Source organism: Saccopteryx leptura, chromosome 3 (genome assembly GCF_036850995.1).
Source record: "Saccopteryx leptura isolate mSacLep1 chromosome 3, mSacLep1_pri_phased_curated, whole genome shotgun sequence".
Lineage (NCBI taxonomy): Eukaryota > Metazoa > Chordata > Mammalia > Chiroptera > Emballonuridae > Saccopteryx > Saccopteryx leptura.
In genome coordinates this window covers 29,999,046-30,022,805 of record NC_089505.1, presented here as the reverse complement: position 1 = coordinate 30,022,805, position 23,760 = coordinate 29,999,046, and the positions used below count along the sequence as shown (strand labels likewise).

General features: G+C 41.5%; 1 protein-coding gene across 2 annotated transcripts in view; it reads right to left on the bottom strand.

Moving 5' to 3' along the window:
- Positions 1-23,760, bottom strand: part of SLC2A12 (solute carrier family 2 member 12) — a 79,392-nt gene that overhangs the window by 45,045 nt on the left and 10,587 nt on the right. For both annotated transcript variants that reach the window (XM_066373181.1, XM_066373179.1), the window contains exon 2: positions 10,729-12,069. In XM_066373181.1, the coding sequence (XP_066229278.1) occupies positions 10,729-12,069 (1,341 nt within the window). The remainder of the gene's footprint in view (positions 1-10,728; positions 12,070-23,760) is intronic.

Genomic DNA, 23,760 nt, shown 5'->3' with positions numbered 1-23,760 from the left:
CATTCAATTATTTTAAAAAGATAAGAATAATCAGCTCATGATATGGTTAATCTTAATCTCTTTTTTTGTTTTTCTAGGGGAAGGGCTGGGTCATATGCTTGGAAATGAATATTTTGTCTAACACCTTAAATTTTTTTAATTACTTTAATTTTGGTACCTTTTATTTATTTATTTATTTTAGTAAAAAGACAGAGAGAGAGAGACAGATAGGGACAGACAGGCAGGAAGGGAAAAAGACAAGAAGCATCAATTATTCATTGTGACACCTTAGTTGTTCATTGATTGTTTTCTCATATGTGCCTTCACCAAGGGGGCTACAGCAGAGCAAGTGATCCCTTGCTTAAGCCACAACCTTTGGGTTCAAGCCAGTGACCATGGGGTCATGTCTATTATCTCACGCTCAAGCCAGCAACCCTCCGCTCAAGTGGGTGAGACTGCACTCAAGCCAGATAAGCTTGCGCTCAAGCCAGTGACCTCAGGGTTTTAAACCTGGGTCCTCTGTGTTCCAGTCTGACACCCTATCCACTGTGCTACTGCCTGGTCAGGCAATTTTGGTACCTTTAAAACATAAACTTTCTTTAGTCATCAGTTGAATTGGAGATATCCCTGAATTCGCAATTGAGTAGTTTTTCTCAGATATAATTTTTGGTCAAATGTCCATAGGGTTCCACACAAACCACAGTTATCTTTCATTCCCTAAACACTGACTCAGATTCATGCCAGAGCAGATCAGGATGCATCAACCCCAGTCTAGAGAGAGAACTCCCCTTTCATCACAGAAGCTAAGAGAGTTCCAGAAACAGCTCTCTCTTTTTTTTTTTGAGATGTTTTTTATTCATCTAACAAATATTTATTAAGCCTCTATTGTGGGCCGGCCTAGGAAACAACAGTAAACAAGACAGTTTTTTGGGTACATAAGACATATCATCTAAATTAGTTGTGCAAACTTAGAAGAGTGGACCTTTGGGTGTTTCTCAGTCTAAATCACATCCTTCACTTTTCACCAGAACCTTGGGATTTTCTGTACAACCTGTCTGTTTTTCTAGGAAGCTCTGTTTACTGCAGGTAATCCAGAATTGAACCATACTTCAAGCCACAAATGTATTTTTGTAGTCATGACCAAACTAGAATGGTTTATAGAAGGGAAGTGAGGAAGATCGTGGCATCATAATTCAGCAGAAGGCTACGAAGCACTTCCTGTGTGTCCTGACATGACTTAAACAAAATGCCTGCTGAGGACAGTGCTGCCATTATCAGAACCACCCATCAGTTTGACCATAGCCAGATACTTAATTGAGTTCATGCAGCAAACCGGACACTAAACTAAATACACTTTATACAGATTGCTTCTGTATAAATCACCATGGGACAGGATTGCTGTATTTTTTAGATAAGGAAACTGATGCCTTCAGAGATGCACTGACTTGCTGAAAGTCCTACTTTGTGGAGTTGGGACTCAAAATGATGCCAAAGCCCTAGTCCAAATTCAAACACCATGTAATACAACCTCAATAAGCTTTCTTGCTGTTCTCCTAAAGTTTTAACTCATGTCTTCCTCAAGGCCACTTGACCTGCCATTCTCCCTGCTTAAAACTCCCTCCTCCCAGAGTTACACACTAGTTTCTTCATCCAAGCCGTAGCCCTTATGTTATCATCTCAGAAAGGCCCTTTGCTACCACCTGATCTGATAGAACCCACATCCAAACACGCTGTTTCATTTGTCTTCATTTTTTGTTATCATTCTTAACCTCCATCTAAATTGTAACACTTCTCTTTTCCTGAAGTGACATTATACATGTCTTCATTTCCTTGCTTATTTTCTGTCCCCACACGAGCTCTATAAGGACAGGATGTAGGTTTTGTTCAGCCATCCCTGGCTCTCCAACACCTGGTGCTATGCCCGCTACATCATTGGTGAGCAATACACACATACTGCATGAGTGAGTGAATCAATGAATGCCCCAGGCTTTCTCCCTCTCTCTTTTCTTCTTGGTCGCTCCAAGACGATGTCTTGCTGGAACTCCCCCTTATGTGACAGAAGAAATTGGGGGAGGTAATTGGATGTCATCTGTCATTCAGTCTTCAGTGTAAGATTCTATTTCAATATGTGAATACAAAGGTAGTTTAAGGATGACAGTTACAGTCTTCTAACTGAACTTAATATGTGACCTTGAACAAATTCCTTTCATATGCTCATAATGAAAATATATTAATCATGAGATGAAAGAGGATGTTAACTAATTACAGATGTAGGAATCTGTGGATCTGAAAAAGTCCTGGTAATTATTATGAACAGAACAGCCACACACATTTTTCTGAGTTACAGTGGCTATTTTAAGAAGAGCTGGGTTTCTATACAAGTATCACCTCAAATGAACTTATGAGATAATAACTTTATGCCTTGTATTTGGGCTCATTTTGGCTTTACCTCGAAAGCATGAATAGAAGAAATCTTCACGTGGCTCTAAGTTCTCCTGATGTCAGGACTCTGGTTCTACTGAGAAGTTTGTACCATAACAGAAAAATATTTAATTATTAAAAGAAGCTAAACTGATAGTCAGGATCACCCCAGAAATACCATGGAGAGTAAGGTTAAGATTTTGAACACATTTGGTCTGGCCAGTTGGCTCAGCAGTAGAGCATCAGCCCGGCATGTGGAAGCCCTGGGTTCAATTCTCGGTCAAGACACACAGAAGAAGTGTTCGTCTGCTTCTCTATTCCCCTTCTCTCTCTCTTTCTTTCTCTCTCTCTTTCCCTCTTGCAGTCATGGCTCAAAATGGTTTGAGCAAGTTAGTCCTTGGTGCTGAGAATGGCTCCATGGTTTCACCTCAGGCACTTAAAATTGCTTGGTTGCTGAGTAACAGAGCAACATCCCAGATGGGTAGGGGTCTTGCTGGGTGGGTACTGGTTGGGGCACATGTGGGAGTCTGTCTCTGTCTCCCTGTCACTCATTTAAAAAAAAGATTTTGAACACATTTGAAAGTGAAATATCAGGTATGGAAAACAAAATATTTAATAGTAGTCTCCAATATAAACTATAGAGCATATATCCTAATTTTATTTGATGGAAGAAATTTAGTATTAGTTAAAGAGAAATGCAAGGCAGAGGTTCTTAACCTCTTTGGGCCATGAACCCCTTTAGCAAGCTGGTAAAGCTATGGATCCCTTCTTAGAAAAATATTTCAAATATATCAAATACAATATGTAAGATTACTTGGTATCAAATTTGTTTCCTCTCCTGAATTCCAGACTCTAGCAGGGGTCGTCAAACTTTTTATAAAAACCGCCCACTTTTGCAGTGCTGGTCAATCTGTTCCCTCCCGCCCACTAGTGGGCCTTCCAGCTTTCATGGTGGGCGGTAGCAGAGCAACCAAACTGTGCCGCAATTGGCCTAGAGTTGCTAGGGCAACTCTATTCTTTTACGGTTAGGGAGAAAGAGAACCTGAAAGGAAAGTGATGTAGGACAAAACTGTAACCTAAAAATAGAAATGCTTTTTTGGCAGAAGAAATTACGATATGACTTAATACAATTAAGAAATGTTCTAAGTCAACCCATATTTAAGAAAGCTCATAAAAGATGGTGTAATCTTGCTTTTGATTTTACTTTAGAACAGCACGAGTACTTTTTTGTTTATACCTCTATTTACAGAAAGGATTTACTTTATTATAAGCAATCAACTCTCTAAATGAAATACCTGAATAATAATTACATTAGGTTAATAAGTTATAGATGCATTCAAGATCTGGTATGAAAATCTTACTCCTAATAAAAATATTCTTTAAATTTGAATTGGTTTCTGCAGTTTATACCAATGCTCTAGAATACAGTTTTGGTAATTGAATTAGAATTCCTATAGTATGTTTTCTTTAGAAAAAATAAACTACAACATGAATACAGATTAAAATGACTGACTCTTAGCAAGAAAAAAAAAAAAGGACAATGATTCAAATCCCTTCTAAAAGCTTAAGGAGAATCAATACCTAGCCCCAAATCACAGATGGAAAATAATTGCTTGTTCTCTTCGACAGGCTGGTTCAGAATTCTATCTCATGCTGCATGCTCCCCAGCCTCAGGCAAGTCCTGGGAATTGCAATTATAAGTTGGAGAAATCACAAGATGAAGGGTTATTTCTGTTTTCCATACCCAAACCTCTTTCAACTCTGAGATTCTCTATCTCACTAGTATTGGTTTTAGTCTAAGAAATTCTCAAAGAAGCTCTCTTCTCCATATTGTAGAAAAACGCAGAGCTGTCCAAAAACGTGTGCGCGTGCGCACACACACACACACACACAACTACTTTTAGGTCCTCTGTGTCTGAAATTCTCAAATAACTATGACTTAACAAAGAAAACCCTTAAATACCTCCCACTACTTGTTTCTAAACACTACTGACTCCTCTGCGTCTTTTCTCATGAACAAAAACAGAAAGAGATTTTTAGAACACATGCCCATGTGATGAATTATTCTGCAAAATAACTCGTGATGGTGTTTGGCAGAAGCAGGCACTTCTTTGGCAGCCTCGCATTTCTAATTTATGTGGCATTTAGTTGGCCCTGCAGGTAGCTTGACACGTGTAAGGAAGCACACTTTACGATTTCTCCTATTTCTGCATCTTACTTTTCAAGTCCTTCTTCTTCGTCTCCTTCGAAACCCAAAGGTGTTCTTGCATGCTTTTCAGATTTATTCAGGGCTCCCTTAAAGGGAGGGAAGAAGAAATAGAAGATATCATTTTTTTCCTCAAAGAACTTATAATACAGCCATCATATTCTGGCTAATAAACCAAAAGAAACATACAAAAGCAATATACTGTATCAGTAAGGACTAAATTATATAACACTGTGTATTATGCTGTGTATGTATCACACTGTAATTTCCATTTATATCATATTCTATAGCATACAAAACACACATGAGTTAGCTCACATGATGCTCAATCTGTAAGATAAGACAGGTATTATTATGCCTGATTCATAGATTAGAAACAGCTTCCTGAAGCTAAATGACTTAAAGATCACACAGCCAGGTGTACAAGTCCTGGATTAGAACCAAGTTTTCTGACTTTAAATTTAAGCTTCTGATAGCCCAGAACTGACCTACTCTATACTAGAAATAACTAGTAATTCATACAAATAAAGACCTCTAAGAAATGAAGTGAATTAATAGAGGAGAGAAGAAGTTCACTGAGCTTTAAAGACAGGAAGGATTTGGGTAGGGCAGAGTAAGCGTAAAGCAGTGAAAAATAAAGAAGCCCAGAGCGGTAAGCCATTGCCTCATTGCCCAATGTCAGGGGTCCTCATTCACTTTGTAGTCTACGTGGAATCTGTATGTACTTCTGCATGAATGGTGGCCCTGGAGCACAACTCTATAAACTACAATGTAAATGGTTCCCCCTGGAGTTCTGCAAATGCCCTAACATCGTTGCGTGAGATGATGGAAGGTTTGAAAGTCATGCAATTTTCCCTCAACGATGAGTGATGCAGCAATAGAGATCACGGAATTAGGCTTCCGATAACCTGGGGTTTTATTTCTAAATTTGTGTGATCTCAGTCTCCTGGTGTTTCTTGTTTATTTTCAATAAAAACAAGATGTTAGACTCAATCATTTCTAATCTCCTTTTCATCCTGCGAAGTATTTGACTTCTCCGATGCGGTAGAAAGTAGGACACCATGGAAGGTGCGTGCACACTGGTGACATGAAGAAAATAGTATTTAAGGAATACTGGTATGGAGGATGGGCGGTTATGAGAAAGGCTTGGGACAAGAGAGAACTGCGTTCTCCTAGCAACCTCAGAATGACCATAATGGAGAAGTAAGAATGGCAGAAATGGGAAGGGAAAGATAAACATAGGGCCATTTGTGAGAGAAAACCCAAGAGCATTTGGTCACTGCATTGGACACAGGTCCGAGAGCATCAAACCTGAGTGACTGGCAGACTGACTCCCCCCAGAAAAAGAAAGGGAAGGTCCCCTGGTGACAGGGAATAAGAATTCACCATCGGGTTTCTGGTGTTTGGCTCCCAGAGAAGCATCCAAGTGGGAGAGTCCAGGACTCTGCGGAAAAAGGAACTAGAAGTCATGTGAGATGATACTCCTGGAGACCAGTGAGAGTCATCAGCTCAAGGGAGATAATTACTGTTCCTGAGAAAAGAAATATGAAAGCTTTCCGAATGCATTAGCAGAAGAGTGGTTTTGGTTTTATAAAGAAACAAACGCCAAGAGGCATTAATGAAATGACCTCAGGACCTCTTTTTTAGAAGTAGATGGAATGAAAGCTAACCATAAATTTTAGCAATTAATGTTTTTATGAAAAGACATAAATGTCTATCACAGCAACTGAAGACAGAATACAGGGCCCTTGACCTTCTGAAATATTTCTTTCCTTATTCTGTCTGGCAGTTCTGTACTGCCAATTTCGCTAAGCTGGAACTACATTTCCCAGAATTCCCTTCCCTGTATAGTTCTGGTTTAGGGATGGCAAGAAGAGAAATTTGCATGAGACTTGGGAGGTCCAAGTGACACCTCAGCCCTGTGCGTGGGGGGTTTAAATCAGGGCCCTCGCTGTCACTGCAGCCTGCGCACACTGTTGCGACCTGCTGCTTCTCCTTGGTGGTGCGGGGGAACAGCTAGTGCGACCACATCTCCTTTTTCAGCGTCTCCAACTACTAGGCCGGCCACACTGTCAGGGCTCTAAGGGAAAGGACACCAGTGTTTCCCTGGGAGTCCAGCATCTTCGAAGTCGATGCGATGAGAGACTGATGTGGGTTTTAGTTTTCTTCTTACAAATTCCACTCTGGCCCGGCAAGGTCTGCTCTGTTGTCCTTGCTTCCCTCCGAGGGCCCAGCTTTCCTCCTGCGGCCCCGCGGCCCTGCACAGACTGCCAGCTGCACACAGATGCAGAGACAACACCCCTCCGCAGACACTTCCCCAGCCTCCCTCCGTGGCTCTGACCAGGGTCCTTCTCCTTTTCCTCCAACCCGCCCCTTCCGACCCTCGCTTTCTCAGCGTTTCCCACATGGTGTCAGGTCTGATCCCGCTCAGAAATCCTTATCCTCTATCACTCACACCGGTTCACACTTTATTACGCAGGTGTCTGTACACCCAGCCTTCCTTTAACTGACTCTGCTTTGTGCATTCCACTTATTCTCAGGGACCAGTAGCTACCAGAAAAAGGGGACGAAATTTTAAAATGCACATTCATAGTTTAAAATAGCCATCGTGATAGAATGAGAACCAATATTACAATACTGGCCACAGTGAGATCTGGGGACATTACCTTTAGGCTCTAGGTGGCTGATCCCGGGAGCCTCGGCAGCACCTGGAACTAACTACCCAGCTCTGGTTGTTAAGTGAGAGACAGAAAGAAACTCCTATCTTGCTTAAGCCACTATTTTGTGGTCTTTGTTATAGTTGAGCTTGAATTCTAACCAAAATATGCATTTAACAGTCTTTTAATCGAGTTTGGTTATTCAAGTAAGTGCACATCAAAAACTTCTGTATTCTTATCATTGTCCTTCTCTTTCAGCCTGTAGCTCAGGCTTATGAAAAATACGTGCGTACTTATTTAACCAGGCCTCAGAAAAAGAGACTGTCTCCATCTGGAATAAAATGCAGGGTGGCCCATTTGATAGCCTCATGTGATGGACAGTGATATACTCTTTTTGTTCATTCTTACATCTAAGGCATCTTCATGGAGAAGATTGAACTAAAAATAATTAACCTTTACTATCAAGACCAGCACAAGACTGCCTATTCTTGTCTTGAATTGGGAATTAACACTGAATTTCAGAGGACAAGAGATGTTTTCATTTTTTGAGCAAGTCACTTCTCTGATGCAATGTTATCATTTGTAAAATTTGGTGAATACTCCTTCTTCACAGGCTAGTTATGAAGGTAAAACACAGTATTTGACATAGTGGGTATCAATAAATATTAGTTGAATCTAAAGCTTAAATTTTATTGTAACAATCCATATAGAATAGTATTTAAGTAATTTTAAAGGGTAAGCAAATAGTCTTCAATAATTTTTTTCAAAATCAGATTGAATTTTCTGAAAAAGGGAATTCTTGCTCTACTATAATAACATATCAAATGATATGTTGGTGACTAAGAATTTGCTACATTTTTCAAAATTACCCAAAATCTAATGAGAGAAGAGTAGAATGAACTTAAGAAGATTCTTACTATGACTGGGTTGGTTCTGGAAGTAACCAACATCTCTCATATTATAATATGCAGCATGTCACAATCTCTACCATATTGCAAGTTTCTCTGAATTAAAACAAAGAGGGCATCCCTTCCTTCATGTTAACCTTTTCTTAGATTCTTAGTTGATTGTTCATATTTTAAATGGTTAGGTCAAGAAAATTGACATAAAAAGAAATTTTTTTTTTTTTTAGTTTTATGATGAATATATAGGAAATAAGATGCTGGCATTGGAAATTAATAAAACAATATCTACCACCTGAATTTCTTCAAAAGAGTAATATTTCTTATACTTATTAGTATAGCAAAGTTCACAAACAAGGTTAAGTTGTTCCTGGGTATAAGATAGCATTCCTGTCTTGCCCTTTTCATAAAGTTTAAAAAGTTTCTGAAAATAAAAATTTAAGACCCTTGCTCAGATTTCATTAGCTTTAGATATCAGAGTACCCATATAAGTAGTGTGTAGACTTCATTTTTGTGCCCCGCTATATGTTGAAACATTAATTCCCGATGTGATGGCTTTTGGAGATGGGGCTTTTGGGAGGTAATTAGGTCATTAGAATTAAGCCCTCATAATGGGATTTGTGCCCTTGTAAGAAGAGACACAAAATAACTAATTAGTTCTCTTTCTCTTTTTTTTTCTCTCTTTCTCCACTCCCTCCCCTTTTTCTCTCTCTCCTTTTCTCTACCATGTGAGCACACAGCAAGAAGGTGGCATCTACAAACCAGGAAGCAGAATCTGCCAGCCCCCTGATCTTGGCCTGCCCAGCCCCCAGACTGTGAGATAGAAATGTTTATTGTCTAAACCATCCAATATTTGTCCTAGCAGCCAGTCAAAATTAAGGCAAGTGCCTCACAGATACACACTTATGATAATTAAATCCTGGTCAAAACTTATTTCCAGGATACTGTTCATTAATGACATTTATCATTGTTAAGGCTTAAAAAAGCAAGGTCAAGGTTCAGGAGATCTGAGGCTAATGGTCTTGTTGTGTTTTCTCTATCTGACCCTGCACAGTCCCTTATAGAACAATCTTTCTACTAAAGTGCCAGAGGAAGGACCAGCTTCTGGCCATCAATGTTTTGGACCATGTGTCCCAATCTTGCCATTTCTGATTAGACCTATGACTTGTCACAGCAAAGAACAGAGTCCCTCTCTCGCTCTGGCATTTGAACGAATTAATATGTAGAGACCGATCTCATTTAGAAATGGGAGTAGACTGAAAGACGAAGAAGTAGAGTTGAAAGAGAGGCCGTGTCAGCCATGTGCAAGTCCAGTTATTAACTAACTGAAATTAAATTGGCCAAACCTGCTGGTTGCTAACCAAAAAAGAAGCAGACACAAGAACACAGAGCTCAGTCCATTCAACTATAGTCTCCTTGAAGACAAAGACTCAATCTGCCTTGTTCATTTCTGTTTCCCCAGCATTTAGCATAGTTCTTGGTTGTTAAAGAATTAGCCACTAAATACTGATAATTAACGCAGTCCTAAAATGACTTCTTATCCAAACACACCATCCAGTTCCTGGCAGCAGAAACCCACAGTTATCTGTGAGATTCCTTTTCCTTCAACACAGTCCATGTCTTATTATTCTTAACTTCCAAAATGTCCTTTTATTTGAGCAGGTTTGCTTGGTTCTTGATCCTTGTTAACAAAGGTTTTAATACCAGCTCTGTGAGAGAGCGAGGAGGAGAGTTGAGAATAGAGATTAAGCACTTCATTTTCTAGTGAGATGTACAAAAGACCTTCTATAATTTCTCCACAGAGAGGTTTAGGCTTTCAGGCTGAAGCTAAAAGACTAGGAAACTTTAACAAACAATCTATTCTAGCAAACCCCTGAGAGTTTGCTCCAGAGTAGGGCTTAAACATTGTCACTGGAGTAGCCAGCTACACAAAATAAAACACCCTTGTAGCTATCTCGCTGTAAATTATTTGTACTCAGTTTAATAGAAGTAAGTTGACTCCCTTTCTGTTGTTTAACAGAGGAGAATGAAGTGCCTGGGAGGTTACTCTAGTGATAAAATATACTTAAAGAACAATGCATCCTCCTTTCCTACTCATAATTCCCTTCTTATTCATTGTACTTAGAAAATATCCACTATTGTGTCTTTAAGAAAATCTGATTTTTTCCCCCTTTCATTTATGAAGAAACTCAGGAATGACACCTAAAAACAAAGTTACCTCAGTTAACTTTGCTTTCATGAAACAATATATTCTCTTGAGCAATAAATATCTTTCAAGGTCTGGTTCATCTCCAATCAGTTGGTGTTAAAGTATCCTCATATGACAGATAATGGCAAACTTACCCTTCAGGCAAATACTGGTCCTGAACATTTCATTACGCAGGTATAAGCCAAGCATCTTTTCTGCATTAGTAGAAACATCAGGTCGCCAATATTATCCCTGCCTATTTCTAATAGTTCTGTGTATGAGATGCTATAACAGTAGGATGCTCTCACTGGTCAAAAGAAATTCATTAACATTTATAAGGGGTGAGAAGGAAGAAATAAAAAATAAAATACTTACTCGGTCCTAGACCAATTGAAAAAGCAGCAACATAAACAAGCAAGCTGGCTAAGGATAGCCATTTCAAAAAAGGTGGGACTTCTGCAGGATCTGTGAGTATCTGGTATTCAGTTTGGCTCAGTCCAGTATTTAGTAAGAAGGTTGATGCCATCTCATCTCTCTTATCCACATCATTTCTTGTAGGCATCATTGAGCTTCTGCTGTGGGAAGCGATCCCCTTAAAGGACTCCCTAAGAGTTTCATTGATGGCTGACAAGTTTCTTGGTGCATGAAACAGAGACACATCCAAGGACTGGTTGAGAAGATTCTGGCTTCTGCAGATATTGGTGAAGTTCATGTGGATGTTGAGATTCACAATGCCCATGGTCACCAGTGAGGCTGTCATCACGGAAGAGCCAACACAGAGGAAAGTTTTGCCCCCAACATGGTCTACAAGAAGAGTGGCCGGGATGGTGCTGATGACCTTGACAACCCCAACCCCTGTGGAGGCTAAGCTAGCTGCCTCATTGCTTTGGAAGCCAACAGATTTCAAAACAGTCGATGCATAGAATAATATATTTGGCTGGCCAGTGATCTGTACAAAAAATACCAGTGTTAAGCCTATTATTATTCTGGTCCTCATATTGTCCTTTGAACGAAACAGATCCCCAAAACTATACTGATATTCGTCTTTCAGGGAAGATTTGATCAGAGTGAGTTCCTCCATTGTATCTGAGATGGCTCTCAACTTTCCAAGAACCTTGCCAGCAGCCTCCTCCTGTCCTTTCATCACCAGAAACCGGGGACTTGGAGGAAGAAAGTACATTCCGATCGCTTGCAGAACTCCCAAGGGAATGACAAGGCCGAACATGTACTTCCAGCCATGGGGAACATTGGCAAAGGCATAATTTGAAATGTAGGCAAAAAGAATGCCAGTGACAATCATCAACTCATTCAGGGACACGAGAAGACCCCTTCTGTGTTGTGGGGCAATCTCAGCTATGTAAACACAAGTGGCAATCGAAGAGAGTGAAATGGAAACCCCTATAGCGATGCGTCCCACGATCAGAACCGTGTAAGATAAACTGAGTATCAATACTAGGCTTCCAAGTCCAAGGAGGCAGGACGACAAGATGATGGCAGCCCTTCTTCCATACCTGTCAATTAGGACTCCTCCCGTGAGAGAGGCTAGGAAGGCGCCAATGAGAAGGGAGCTCACAACCATTTCTTGCTCCTGGCAAGACAGGGCTAATAAGGTTCTTATCTGAAGAAGAGCCCCAGAGATGATCCCAAGTTCATAACCCACCAGAAGGCCACTCACAGCAGCCGTGACAGATGACAGGAGAGTAAACATGCCGCAACCTACAAGCAGAGAGGAGAAACAGAAGGGTTAGTTTCGAATTGTCATTTTAAACATTTTAGGTCTGAATGGAGACTTCACCTTGCATAAGAAAGTTTTTCATAGCACGAGTATAAACACACCCAGAAGTATAGTAAAATAATATGCTCCCCCCAAATAATAGTGAGCTATAAAAGAAAGAAATCCTTTTTCTTTCATTTTTGGGAGAAGGGTGGGGACCTGTAGAAGGTCGTTTCTTTCTGTTTGTGATGTTTTAAATTTTGAGCTGACAGTTATGCAAGATAAGAAAATGACAAATGATGAGGAGGACTGAACAAACAAGAACATCGTTTCGCTTCTGCCTTGGCATTGGGTCAGAAATTTAGATAACCTGGCTCCTCGGGTCCCACCCTGCCTCTCTAAAGGCAAGCTTGAGGGCAGTATGGAGAGAGGAGGACCCTCTGAAAGTGCTACCCGCTTCGCGGTGTATACCTGGGGAGGGTGTGGGGGAGAAGCACAGCTCCAGCCCCAGTAAATGTTCCTTCTTGTCTCCTTGCCTCTTTGGCCACAACTGGGCCACATTGCCTTTTTCTGAGGCCCACGAGGGAGGGGGCAGACTGGAGGAGATGAGAGTGCCTTATTAAAGTCAATGCTGTGTGAGAAAGGGGGGAGGGAGAAATGGATGCAGGCCAGGGAACAAGTAATACCCAGACTGGTTCAGAGTAAGGAGGAGGGATGGAACTGGGGAAGACGCTCAAAGGGACTGCCGTTGTTCTATTACTATAATGTTAAAATCAAGGAAAATGGCAAAATGGTTGTTTTTGGTGGTAGGTCACAGGTGTTTGTTATGTTTGTAACTTGTCAAAACAGAAACAAAACAAAACAAAAATAGTTGAGAAGAGAACGTTGCAGGCACAGGAAACAGCAGTTTCCAGGGCCTGAGGTCACGCTGCAAACCTGTCTGGCAGCCAGACAGCATGTGAGGGGCATAGCACTAGCCGAAAGGTCAGAGGGGCACCAGGGAACGTGCGTAAGCACAGAGGGGACACTTCACATAGGCCTGGCGGGTGACAGGAACAATTTCTCATTGTTTTCCAACTATAACGGGGTCAATGCCCATTGACTGCTAAGAGGGCGCTGACACTTAGAGCTTTTTGCTGCTGTGTGCAGATGAGTTCTTCAAGGTCAGAGGTGGGTAGCAGGGAGCAATGTGTTGCCTTAGTCTCAAAAAGAGATGATACTAGTTTACACTTGGGTGTGACGAGTGGAACTAAAAGCAAGTAGATTTGAGAATCAATTTGGAGGTAAAAAATGACTACACTTGTTCATGAGCTGAAGTTAAAGGGTAAAGAAGTGGGTCAGGACCCAGGATGGCTCCGTGGTTTGAAGAGCTAGTTGAGTGAAACACTGGGAGATTGGGAAGAGCACTGGGTGTGAATGGGGGTGAAAGGAACAGTGGAAATAAGGAGTTCCATTTTAGACTTACGGTAACGTTTTTCTTTGTTTCACCCAAGTAAGGGATTGAGTATACAGATTTGCAGCTTAAGAGGTAGGCCAAGGCTAGAGATATGTCTTTGTAATTCAGGAGCATGTATTTGGTATTTAAAATAAAGGGAGACAGAATGGAGAAAAAGAAGAAGCAGGACTAGAACTTGGACCTAGGGTACACTGACATTTAGAAGAAGAGGTAACAGTAAAGAAAATGAAGATGAAGTAGAAACGGAATGTATGTAAAAGAAGTAGAAGTGTCTGACCAGGTGGTAGCGCAGTGGATAGAGCGCTGGACTGGGATGCAGAGGACCCAGGTTCGAGACCCTGAGGTCATTGGCTTGAGCGCGAGCTCACCAGCTTGAGCACGGCGTCTCTGGCTTGAGTGTGGGATCATAGACATGACCCCATGGTCACTGGCTTGAGTCCAAAGGTCGCTGGTTTGAGCAAGGGGTCACTTGCTCTGCTGTAGCTCCCCGGTCAAGGCACATATGAGAGAGCAATCAATGGACAACTAAGGAACCGCAATGAAGAATTGATGCTTCTCATCTCTCTCCCTTCCTGCTGTCTATCTATCCAGGTCTGTGCCTCTCTCTGTCTCTCTTTGTCTCTGTGACCAAAAAAAAAAAAAAAAAGAAAAGAAAAAAAAAAAGAAAGAAAGAAAAAAGAAAAAAAAAGAAGTTGAAGTAAGCGCTGAACACAGTAATCACAGGCTAGGCTAACCTGCTTCAGCAGGGTTCAATAGCCTTAGTTCAGCCTGGGTTTAGCACTAGTGAAAGAAGCAGGTCAGATAAACATGATCTAAATCTCTTCCCACCACAAATACCCAAGGTAAATACTTTACATCTCCAGGATCCTGATGGGATATAGAAAACTGGGAGACTCCAAAAAATAAATTAAAAGAATTGAAAATTTAGATGGAGGAGCAAATGAGAATGTAATAACCTATAAAAAATAAAAGTAATTTATGAACACTCCAACACAAACCATTGAAATGAAATTAAACCAGCAATTTATCCAGCTTATCATAAACACTTGTAACATTACATGACAGGTATTTTCCTAGGTACTTGGGAGCACATATATAACAATGAAACAAAACAGATGTATCTTTGCTCCTCAATAAAGTTAACATTTTAATGAGTCTCTCTTATCTATCATTTATTAGGTACTGTTTTAATTTTTACACGCAAAATGACTTTATTCTCTTGTAGGTTCACTTATGTCATCAGTTTCCTCATATTCTTTTTCCCTTGTGATCTGAAAGTCCCCAACAAATATCTCAATCTCAAGGAGAACTGGGTCAAGTTCTCACATTTGGATGAGAATATTATTATGTTGCTTCATATCTCTGCTTGTCATTCTCCATTTTACTTATGTTTGCAGTGGTGATTAGCGTTGTGTTTTAGCTATTGGTCTGTGGTATTCTGATTGAAGAGATGGTTATTTGGACAATGAAACTCTCAGGGAGCGGCCTGAGTGAGGCAGCCCAGAATGGATTTAGAGTGCAGGGGACAGCATGGGGACACTGAGGCAAGGATTCAGGGAGATGAAGGCCAGAACGGCTTGAGCAGCAGACTGTCCTTGCCACCTTGCCTGCCCCTTCCTTCTTCTAGCTTCCCCGCTGTGTTAGATGGGAAGGAGTGCTTCCCTACAAAAGGAAAGAGCCCCTTGAAGTACCCGAGTCCCTTCCTTTGATGCTTTATTAACCTGCTTTAGAGAGTATAAGGTGGCAGTTCAGGGGGGAATGGGGTAAGGGGCAGGGCAAACCAGCTTCTTGTAGTCTGGAGAAAACATCTTCTGAGAGAAGAGGGAGCCAGCTTGTTCTTCTGTGTTCCCGACTTCACTTCAGATGCCTCGTTCTTCCCGCCAGGGCTCACAAGACATTGACAAGCTAGGATGTGTGCAAAGGGTCTGGAAGCCATCCAGTTTGTCAGTGTCCCTCTTGAGACCCAGCAGCTAGTCCTGAGTATCATTCTTCAGAGATAATAAATTATTTCTCTAAGAACTGGTTAAAATGTTTTTTACAAAATTAAAAATAAATTTAAATTACAGTGGTACCTTGAGATACAAATTTACTTTGTTCCATAACCGAGCTCGTAAGTCAGTGAACTCGTATATCAAACTGCAGATACTGGACCCCTGTGCCAACGTGCCAACTAACGGCAGCTCTGAATCACGACTCGTATCTTGGAATTTCGCTCGGATCTCGAACAAAAATACGGACCGAGTTGCAGCTCGTATCTTAAAAATAATATTTGTATGTTGTTCTGTTCATATCTCAAGGTACCACTGTATATTTATATATAATTTAAACATTTTTATAAAATTATATATATAATATTTATAAAATTATATATATAATTTTAAATTATATATCACATTATCTGCCTGTCTAACTTATCTCAGGAAATTTGCCTTTAAAAGCTTAAAAAGTTGCACTGGGCTATTCTATGACCCTATTCTGATACGGGGGAGAATACCATCATGGGTTGTATGCTACAGAATTAAGCTCAGGTCTTCATTGTCTGAATTTTATTTAAGAGGTATACTTTCCCTTCCCTGTTGGATGCTTTACCAGATACTGCCCCAAACATTGATTTGTTGTTTCACCTATCCATGCATTCACTGGTTGACTATTGTATATTCCCTGATGGGGAATCAAGCCCTTAACATTGGAGTGTCAGGACGATACACTAACCAACTGAGCTATCCGGCCGGCACTTTAGATTTAAATTAGGAGTTTGGCCCATGATAAGAGCTATCGCTAAAAATAACTTTTTACTTACCTGATGCCAAAGCAAGCTATTCATTATTGAACACGCTCTCTCCCTGCAACTGTCTTCCAAAGCCCCCTCACCTCATCCCTCGCTCAGCAAGGTAATATATATTTATACTTAAATTTCCCTTTCTGTCTCTGAATTTCTCACGCACGTGGAGTCTGACTCTCCTACATGTGGGATTACCATCTATGCATATGTAACTAAATGTGGTCACTTGCTCTTGCTAATCTGTCTCGTGTCTCTGTGATTACTAGACCAGCCAGAGGAGCCTGGAGGGTGGAGGACTGTTTGTTCCTTGCCCTCGCTTGCACCACAGGCAGTTTTCCTGGTGCTACTTTTCCACATAAAAACAACAACGGCAGACAGGGAGTGGGCTTTTCCCCATGTCTACATTCCATTGATGATGTTAGGAGCAAGATGTTATTCTATGGATGCCAGAAAGAGAAGAGAACTTTTTCCAAGAAATCGGTCAGGGGATAGGAGGAAAGAGAAAGCACGAGGCAGGAAGGTGGAGTTTCTATTTGCCTAAATACGATGAAGAGACGGGGCCAGCTGCGTGGCCAGAGGAGAAGTGGCCAGTGCTGAAGGAGAGAGCAGGGTGAAGAATCGTAATTAGTCCCTTTTCAAAAACAAAAACAAAAACAAAACACGCAACCCTGAAGTCAAACAGTCTGCACTTAGTGTTCCTGATGACGTTTAGCAATCCCAGCCATTTTGCTCAGGGCCGTATTTTCCAGGGGCCCTATTTGACATCCCTGTGTTCTCTCCAAGTGCCATAAGGAATGCTCAGCTTTCTGTGGACATCATAGAAGTGGTGACTGTCTGGAGACTGGCAACTGGTCCCCACAAGCTGTTGAGTTACACCTATCACCTGTGTTGCTGCTTTGTTAGAAGACCAGCAGTCTGCAAGATGCAGTGAGGATTCTTTAATAAGGTGATAAAGTGAAACTTCCAATTAAAGATGAGATCACAACCAGCAGGCTTTCTGCAAACGAGAGCACTGAGACCCTCAGGGAGACCACGGATGATGGGCAGCCCCACAGGCCAAGAGCAGGCAGCCGCCCCACCGCTGCAACAAGAGCCGCATTGTCTGCACAGCTCACAGTGACTCAGACGAAACCACAACGGACTGGCGTGCGCTGAACCACTCAATTTTTCCACAATATTTGAGGTTCTGCCTGCTTTCTTTCCTTTCTTTCCATATGCCTATCACAGCGTATGTACATAATGCGCGCACAATACACACTTGCTGGCTAAGTCCTGCAGCTGAGTGAAAAGCATGCACACCCAGGTTTTTTGTTTTGTTTTGTTTTTTGGGCAGGCAGCCAGGTAATTATACAGCTTGACCAACACTGAATGCTTCACAGTTTAAAAGACCCCTTTCTCATTTCTTGTTTTGCTTGAGAAAAACTGGCGGTAGCCCCCAAATATCCGTGCAGCTGTGCTGTCCCCTTTCTCTGTTCCCTCCTCCCTCGATACCAAGTCATCGTACAAGAGTCACCTCAAGCGCCACCTCCTCTATGGCAACCACCTTGCCCTGCCTTGTTCAGCTGCTCCCGCCCCCTGCCCTTCTGTGCACAAACTGTGTGTTTAGGGCACCTGTCACTTTGTAAGGCATTCATTTCTTTACCTGTTTGTCTTCCGCACTAGGTGGAAAGTTTCCTGATCTCTGCTTTACTTATATTTGTATTCCCACCTCAAGTCTCTGGCACAAAGTAAATGGTCAATAAACGTGCATTGAGTGAGTAAATACTCAATGAATGTGTATTGAGTGAGTGAATAAATACTCAATAAATGTGTGTTGAGTGAATAAATAAATAAATGAATAATGGCGTTCTCAAATACCTGCCAGGCGCAGTTTTGTTTGCTTACTGAAGTTAATACCTAGTCTTATGTGATAGTTAGCATATAGAACTGTTTACATAAATGCTTAGCATTTAAACAGCGCACTGTTAGCATTACTATAAAGCTTTCAATGCTGCTATTAGCCTGCTAACATCAGAAGCATTGCATAGACCATGAAGTGTCTCATTGTCACTTGTATGTTTATATTTTATTAAATGTCAGACCGGTGCATCAGCCTAGACTCAGTGCTTAGCAGTGGAGGAGGTATTCAGATCCCACTGAAGCTCCAGGCACCAGTTCTCCAGCCTGTCTAGACCACGTGCTGCACACTCTTCCGGACTTGTGCTTCTCCCCGTGCTGTTCCCCCTCAAAGCATGTCCTTCCCCTGATTTCAGAGCCTAGGGAAACCCTATTCATCTTTGAAGATCCAGCTGAAACATCTCTTCCTTTACAGAAACTTTCCAGATACGCTCTCCGGTTAGCATTGATCTTGTTTCTCTCTCCTGCATTTTCACACATGGCCTTACACACCTCGGATTGCACTTGGCTACATCTATTTCCTGACTTAGACTGGGAGTTCTTTGAGAGAAGTGTCTGTATGGGTGAAGGGACTCACAGCACCTGATACAAGAGCTCAGTAGAAGCTGTTAGATGCCACAGAAGGAGGAGTGAAGGAGAAGTGCTGGCTGAAGCAGAAAGCTCCCTCACACAATCTCCCAGAGGGCACGTCCCATGCAGAGAGGAGGTGTGGTGTTTCCAGCAGCTGGCAAGGGTCCCAGATGCTGCCCTTATCCTGGGACTGTGTGTGATAGGTACCCCAAGTGATAGTAAATACTGGGCATGAGCCTTTATTTAACCACTATCTGCCCCCACCCTGTATGTCTATTCTTTCTTTAGAGTACAATGAAACTCAGATCAACAGAAAAGTTGGCCTTTCTCTATACCTACTGTTGTTTGACCTTTCTCTAACAAAAACATAAGGATTAGCTTTCTTTCTTTTCTTATTTTTCCAATCTTAGGTTTGAATTAGTAGTACTTCTCCAGCCACACTTTCCTAGAACTAGACGATTTCATTGGCTTGAGGAGCGTAAGCAGGGGACATTGTTTAAATTTGCATATTAGCACTTCCCTGCATTTTGTTTCGTTTGTAAATATCCTTTTCTGCCTGACTACATGTATGACTTTTCTAAAAAATTATTTTTATTTATTTATTCATTTTAGAGAAGAGAAGGGGGGGAGAGAGAGATAGAGAGAAGAGAGGAGAGCAGGAAGCATCAACTCCCATATGTGCCTTGACCAGGCAAGCGCAAGGTTTTGAACCGGCAACCTCAGTGTTCCAGGTCAACGCCTGATCCACGGCACCACCACAGGTCAGGCTACATGTATGACTTTTATTCTTTTCTTTCCATCCTCTCTTTCTTCTTTTATTCCTTCTTTCCCTCCTTCAATGTAAAACTTCAATGAAGATATAGTGCTTCTTTCTTCTATCTTTTTCTGCAACCAGTTGAGTACTTCTACTCAAAAAAGATTTCTTCCAGTTGTTTTGGCATATTTTTTCTCTCAATTTATTTAAGAATAATTCTTAATGTGTTAAATTTACTGATTTCTTCTCTTATCTCTATCTTTGTCCTTTCACATGCATGTAGAGTAACTTCCCATATTTATCCTGCCCATCACAGATTTCGGGTAATAATTCTTCTCTTGCACATCTAGCCTCCTCCCATTCCTTATGTGTCATCTATAGGTCTATCTGCATCGTCTTCTCAGCTAGCTCCAGTTTCACCTCAGTTTATTCTTGTCATTAGATATGGTCCTACATCTCTTTTTTCAACCTTGATTTTTGTTGTTGTTGTTGTTGCTGTTTTTTAAGTAAGAGGTGGGGAGATAACTAGACAGACTCCTGCATGCCCCCTGACCGGGATCCATACAGAAAACCTGCCTGTGGCCAATGCTCAAATCAACTGAGCTACTTTTAGTGCCTGAGGCTAATGCTTGGACCAACCAAGCCATCCTCAGCACCTGGAGCCATGCTTACACCAATCAAGCCACTGGCTGCAGGAGGGGAAGAGGGAAAGAAAGGGTACAAGGAGAGGTAGAAAAGCAGATGGTTACTTCTTATGTGTGCCTTGACCAGGGATCAAACCTTAGACTTCTACATGCCAGCCCAATGCTCTATGCACTAAGCCAACCGGCCAGGGCTCAAAGTTGATTTTTTTGTGTGTGTGACAGAGACAGAGAAAGGGACAACTAGGGACAGACAGACAAGAAGGGAGAGAGATGAGAAGCGTCAATTCTTTGTTGCAGCAACTTAGCTGTTCATTGATTGCTTTCTCTTATGTGCCTGGACAGGGGGCTACAGCAGACTGAGTGACCCCTTGCTCAAGCCAGCGACCTTGGGCTCAAGCTGGTGAGCCTTGCTCAAACCAGATGAGCCCACACTTAACCCAGCAACCTGGGGTTTCAAACCTGGGTCCTCTGCGTCCCAGTCCAATGCTCTATCCATTGTGCCACTGCCTGGTCAGGTTCAAAGTTGATTTTTAAAAAATTATAGAAAACAGAAATTAGATGCTTTACAAAATTTATGTTTTCTGTAAAAAGAAATCTTAAAATGCATGCATTTCCTTTGTACAGTATTTAAAACATACTTTCCAAAAACCAGATCTGCTGTAGTCTTTTGACCTAATCCTCACAAATCAGTGATGATATTAAACAAGGGCTTAAACACTGGGGCACTTCTTGTTTAATTTTCGAGAAAACCGAGCTGAGTATGGCATCCTCTTCTGTTTCTGCATACTCAGAGGGTTGGCTCTGACCACACTTGTCATCTTATGTGCAAGGTGGTTGCCATAGTATCATACATAAGATTCCCTCACAACCACGTTCAAAGGCAAGAAATAATGGAAGAGGCTGAGGGCAAGACCTCTTTCTTTAATCAGAAAAGGAACTTTCCAGAAGAACCTTGGAAGATAATGAGATTCAAGACACATTGCTTCAAAAATATGACATCTTGGCATATTGAATACTTTAAGCTGGAGGAGTTTAAGAGAATGGCAGATGCAGGATGGTACCTCGGGCTTTCCCCTCACTCCTCCCCCTGAAGCAGGACAGAGAGCTGGGTGAGAAGTGCCTTCCCTATCCTAGGAGGAAAGGAACAGTCTTATCTTCAAGAAGACGCCAAGAAGAATCTGAACAAACAGGACTGGCTAAGTTTCTCCCAGTTTCCTACACTTATACTCCTTCACCTATCATATTTCCACATCAAACCTGGCATGAAAATACTCAGGTTTAACAATTCCTTTGAGTCTTCATTTCCTTATGAAGACTCCTGTATCTTGTAAAACTTATATTAAAAAAACTTTGATGCTCTTCTCCTATTAATCTGTTATTGTCAGTTTAATTTTCAGAGCCAGCATGAGACCCAAATGTAGAAAAACATTTTCTTCCCCTACAAATTTACCCTAATGTCTCACTAATCAAAATCAGTGGCTTCCGTGGTCAAATGTGGCTGCAAGAGAGATGGAGAAGTGAGTATCTGACTCTTTTAGTTCCCCAGGTTGGAAAGGCAGAAAATCAGAAAGGAGTGACAGCAGCTTTGGGTTGGCAATGTCTGACCCCATTGTAGCCACTGGGCTGCAGTGGCAAATTCTCCTTAGTTAGACATGGAAGAGCAATTGATGTGGAAATTTCTGACAGCCAGAAGTTATTTTTTTGGTGTGGCTCCATTGGACTGAGAAAGGAATATATTTTAGTCCCCCAACTATGAATAAGGATATTATTCCTGCATTATTTGAAGCAGCCTGTAGGTCTTTGTTGTCAAAAACAGTACATGCAAAACTACAACTTCTAGAATGTAGCATTCCAGCGGCTCCTCTAGGCTTTGCCCCTACTTAAGCTGATTCATTTCTCAAAATGCAAAGAGCACCGTCTTTCCTACTGAAACCAAAGTTGCTGAAATATTAGAAATTGTAGCCCCTGAAGAGACATAGAAAGAGAAGTGATAATGACGTGATAGGATGGGAAGAATTGCACTGTGGACCAAAAACTTTTGACCTTCTAGAAAAGTGACTCTGGGGACTATGGAGACATCTTCTCCTTCTCTGGTGGGTGAAATTTTTTTCAGTGAGGGAGGCACAGTAAGAATCTGTGAAAGTCTAACACTTTACTGCACTATTTTGTATATTAATGGCCCCTGTTTACATTTAATTTAGGGTCAACTCCAAACTCATTGGTGATTCTAATGTTACTGTAATTTTCATTTCTTTCCACTTTTTTGTGGGGAATTTCAATAGACAGTTAAAAGGCATGAATGTGGAGAACATACTGGCAGCCATCTTTCCTAGACATATATCCTCTAGGATGGAGGCTCTCAAGGTATACGAGATGTGATGAGCTATGGACACTTTAAAATTGACAAGGTCTTTGAAAAGGATCTTCACCCCATCAATGATTATAGACTGCTGGAAAAAGTAGTAACATACATATCTGTACTTCAAGATTTTAAGCATGTAAATGTGATAATTTTTTTTTTTTTTTTGTATTTTTCTGAAGCTGGAAACGGGGAGAGACAGTCAGACTCCCGCATGCGCCCGACCGGGATCCACCCGGCACGCCCACCAGGGGGCGACGCTCTGCTCACCAGGGGGCGATGCTTTGCCCCTCTGGGGCGTCGCTCTATTGCAACTAGAGCCACTCTAGCGCCTAGGGCAGAGGCGGAGGAGCCATCCCCAGCACCCGGGCCATCTTTGCTCCAATGGAGCCTCGGCTGCGGGAGGGGAAGAGAGAGACAGAGAGGAAGGAAAGGGGGAGGGGTGGAGAAGCAGATGGACACTCCTCCTGTGTGCCCTGGCTGGGAATTGAACCCAGGACTTCTGCACGCCAGGCCGACGCTCTACCACTGAGCCAACCGGCCAGGGTGTGATAGTTTTTTAAAATTCAAAGTGCTAGTGAATGCATAATAGCTTTCTATAATTTTGTATTTTCTAATCAATAAATACAAAACCGTGAAGATTATTATGTAAGGATTTGAATTTGTTTTCCCATGAGTCTATGTATTCAAAAATGATTGGAAACCACTTTTAGTACTTTTTAAATTCTTTATGTATGAAAATAAAATGGGAAGAAAATAAATAATTTTGTAAAGCTTGTAGCTACAAAGCTCTTAGATAGAGCACTTCATTTACCAAAAATAAATACCCAGATGGCCACCTGCATGTTAGGGGAGAAGCCCCCTAGGGCTTGTTGATAATATACAGGCAGACTGTGGGCAAGAGGGAGAGAGAAGGAGAAAAAGCCGAGATGTTTTATACAATGTAGAAGCAAAATTTTGACAGGTGTGTGTGTGTGTGTGTGTGTGTGTGTGTGAATGAGAGATAGACAGACAGACAGATAAAATAGCTAAAAAGGTCCAGGAATAAGAGATCTTATTTGTCAAGTTGGGGGGGATAGGGAAAGAAATAAGGGAATAATAGGGTAAAAGGTCTCTGGATTTTTTAAAAGTTGTTTTACAAGAAATTCCCTATGGTGGATTTGACCAGAGTATTTTAAGAATGGGCCCAGTTAATACTTAACAGCACTAGAGCCCTCTTCAAATCATCAATA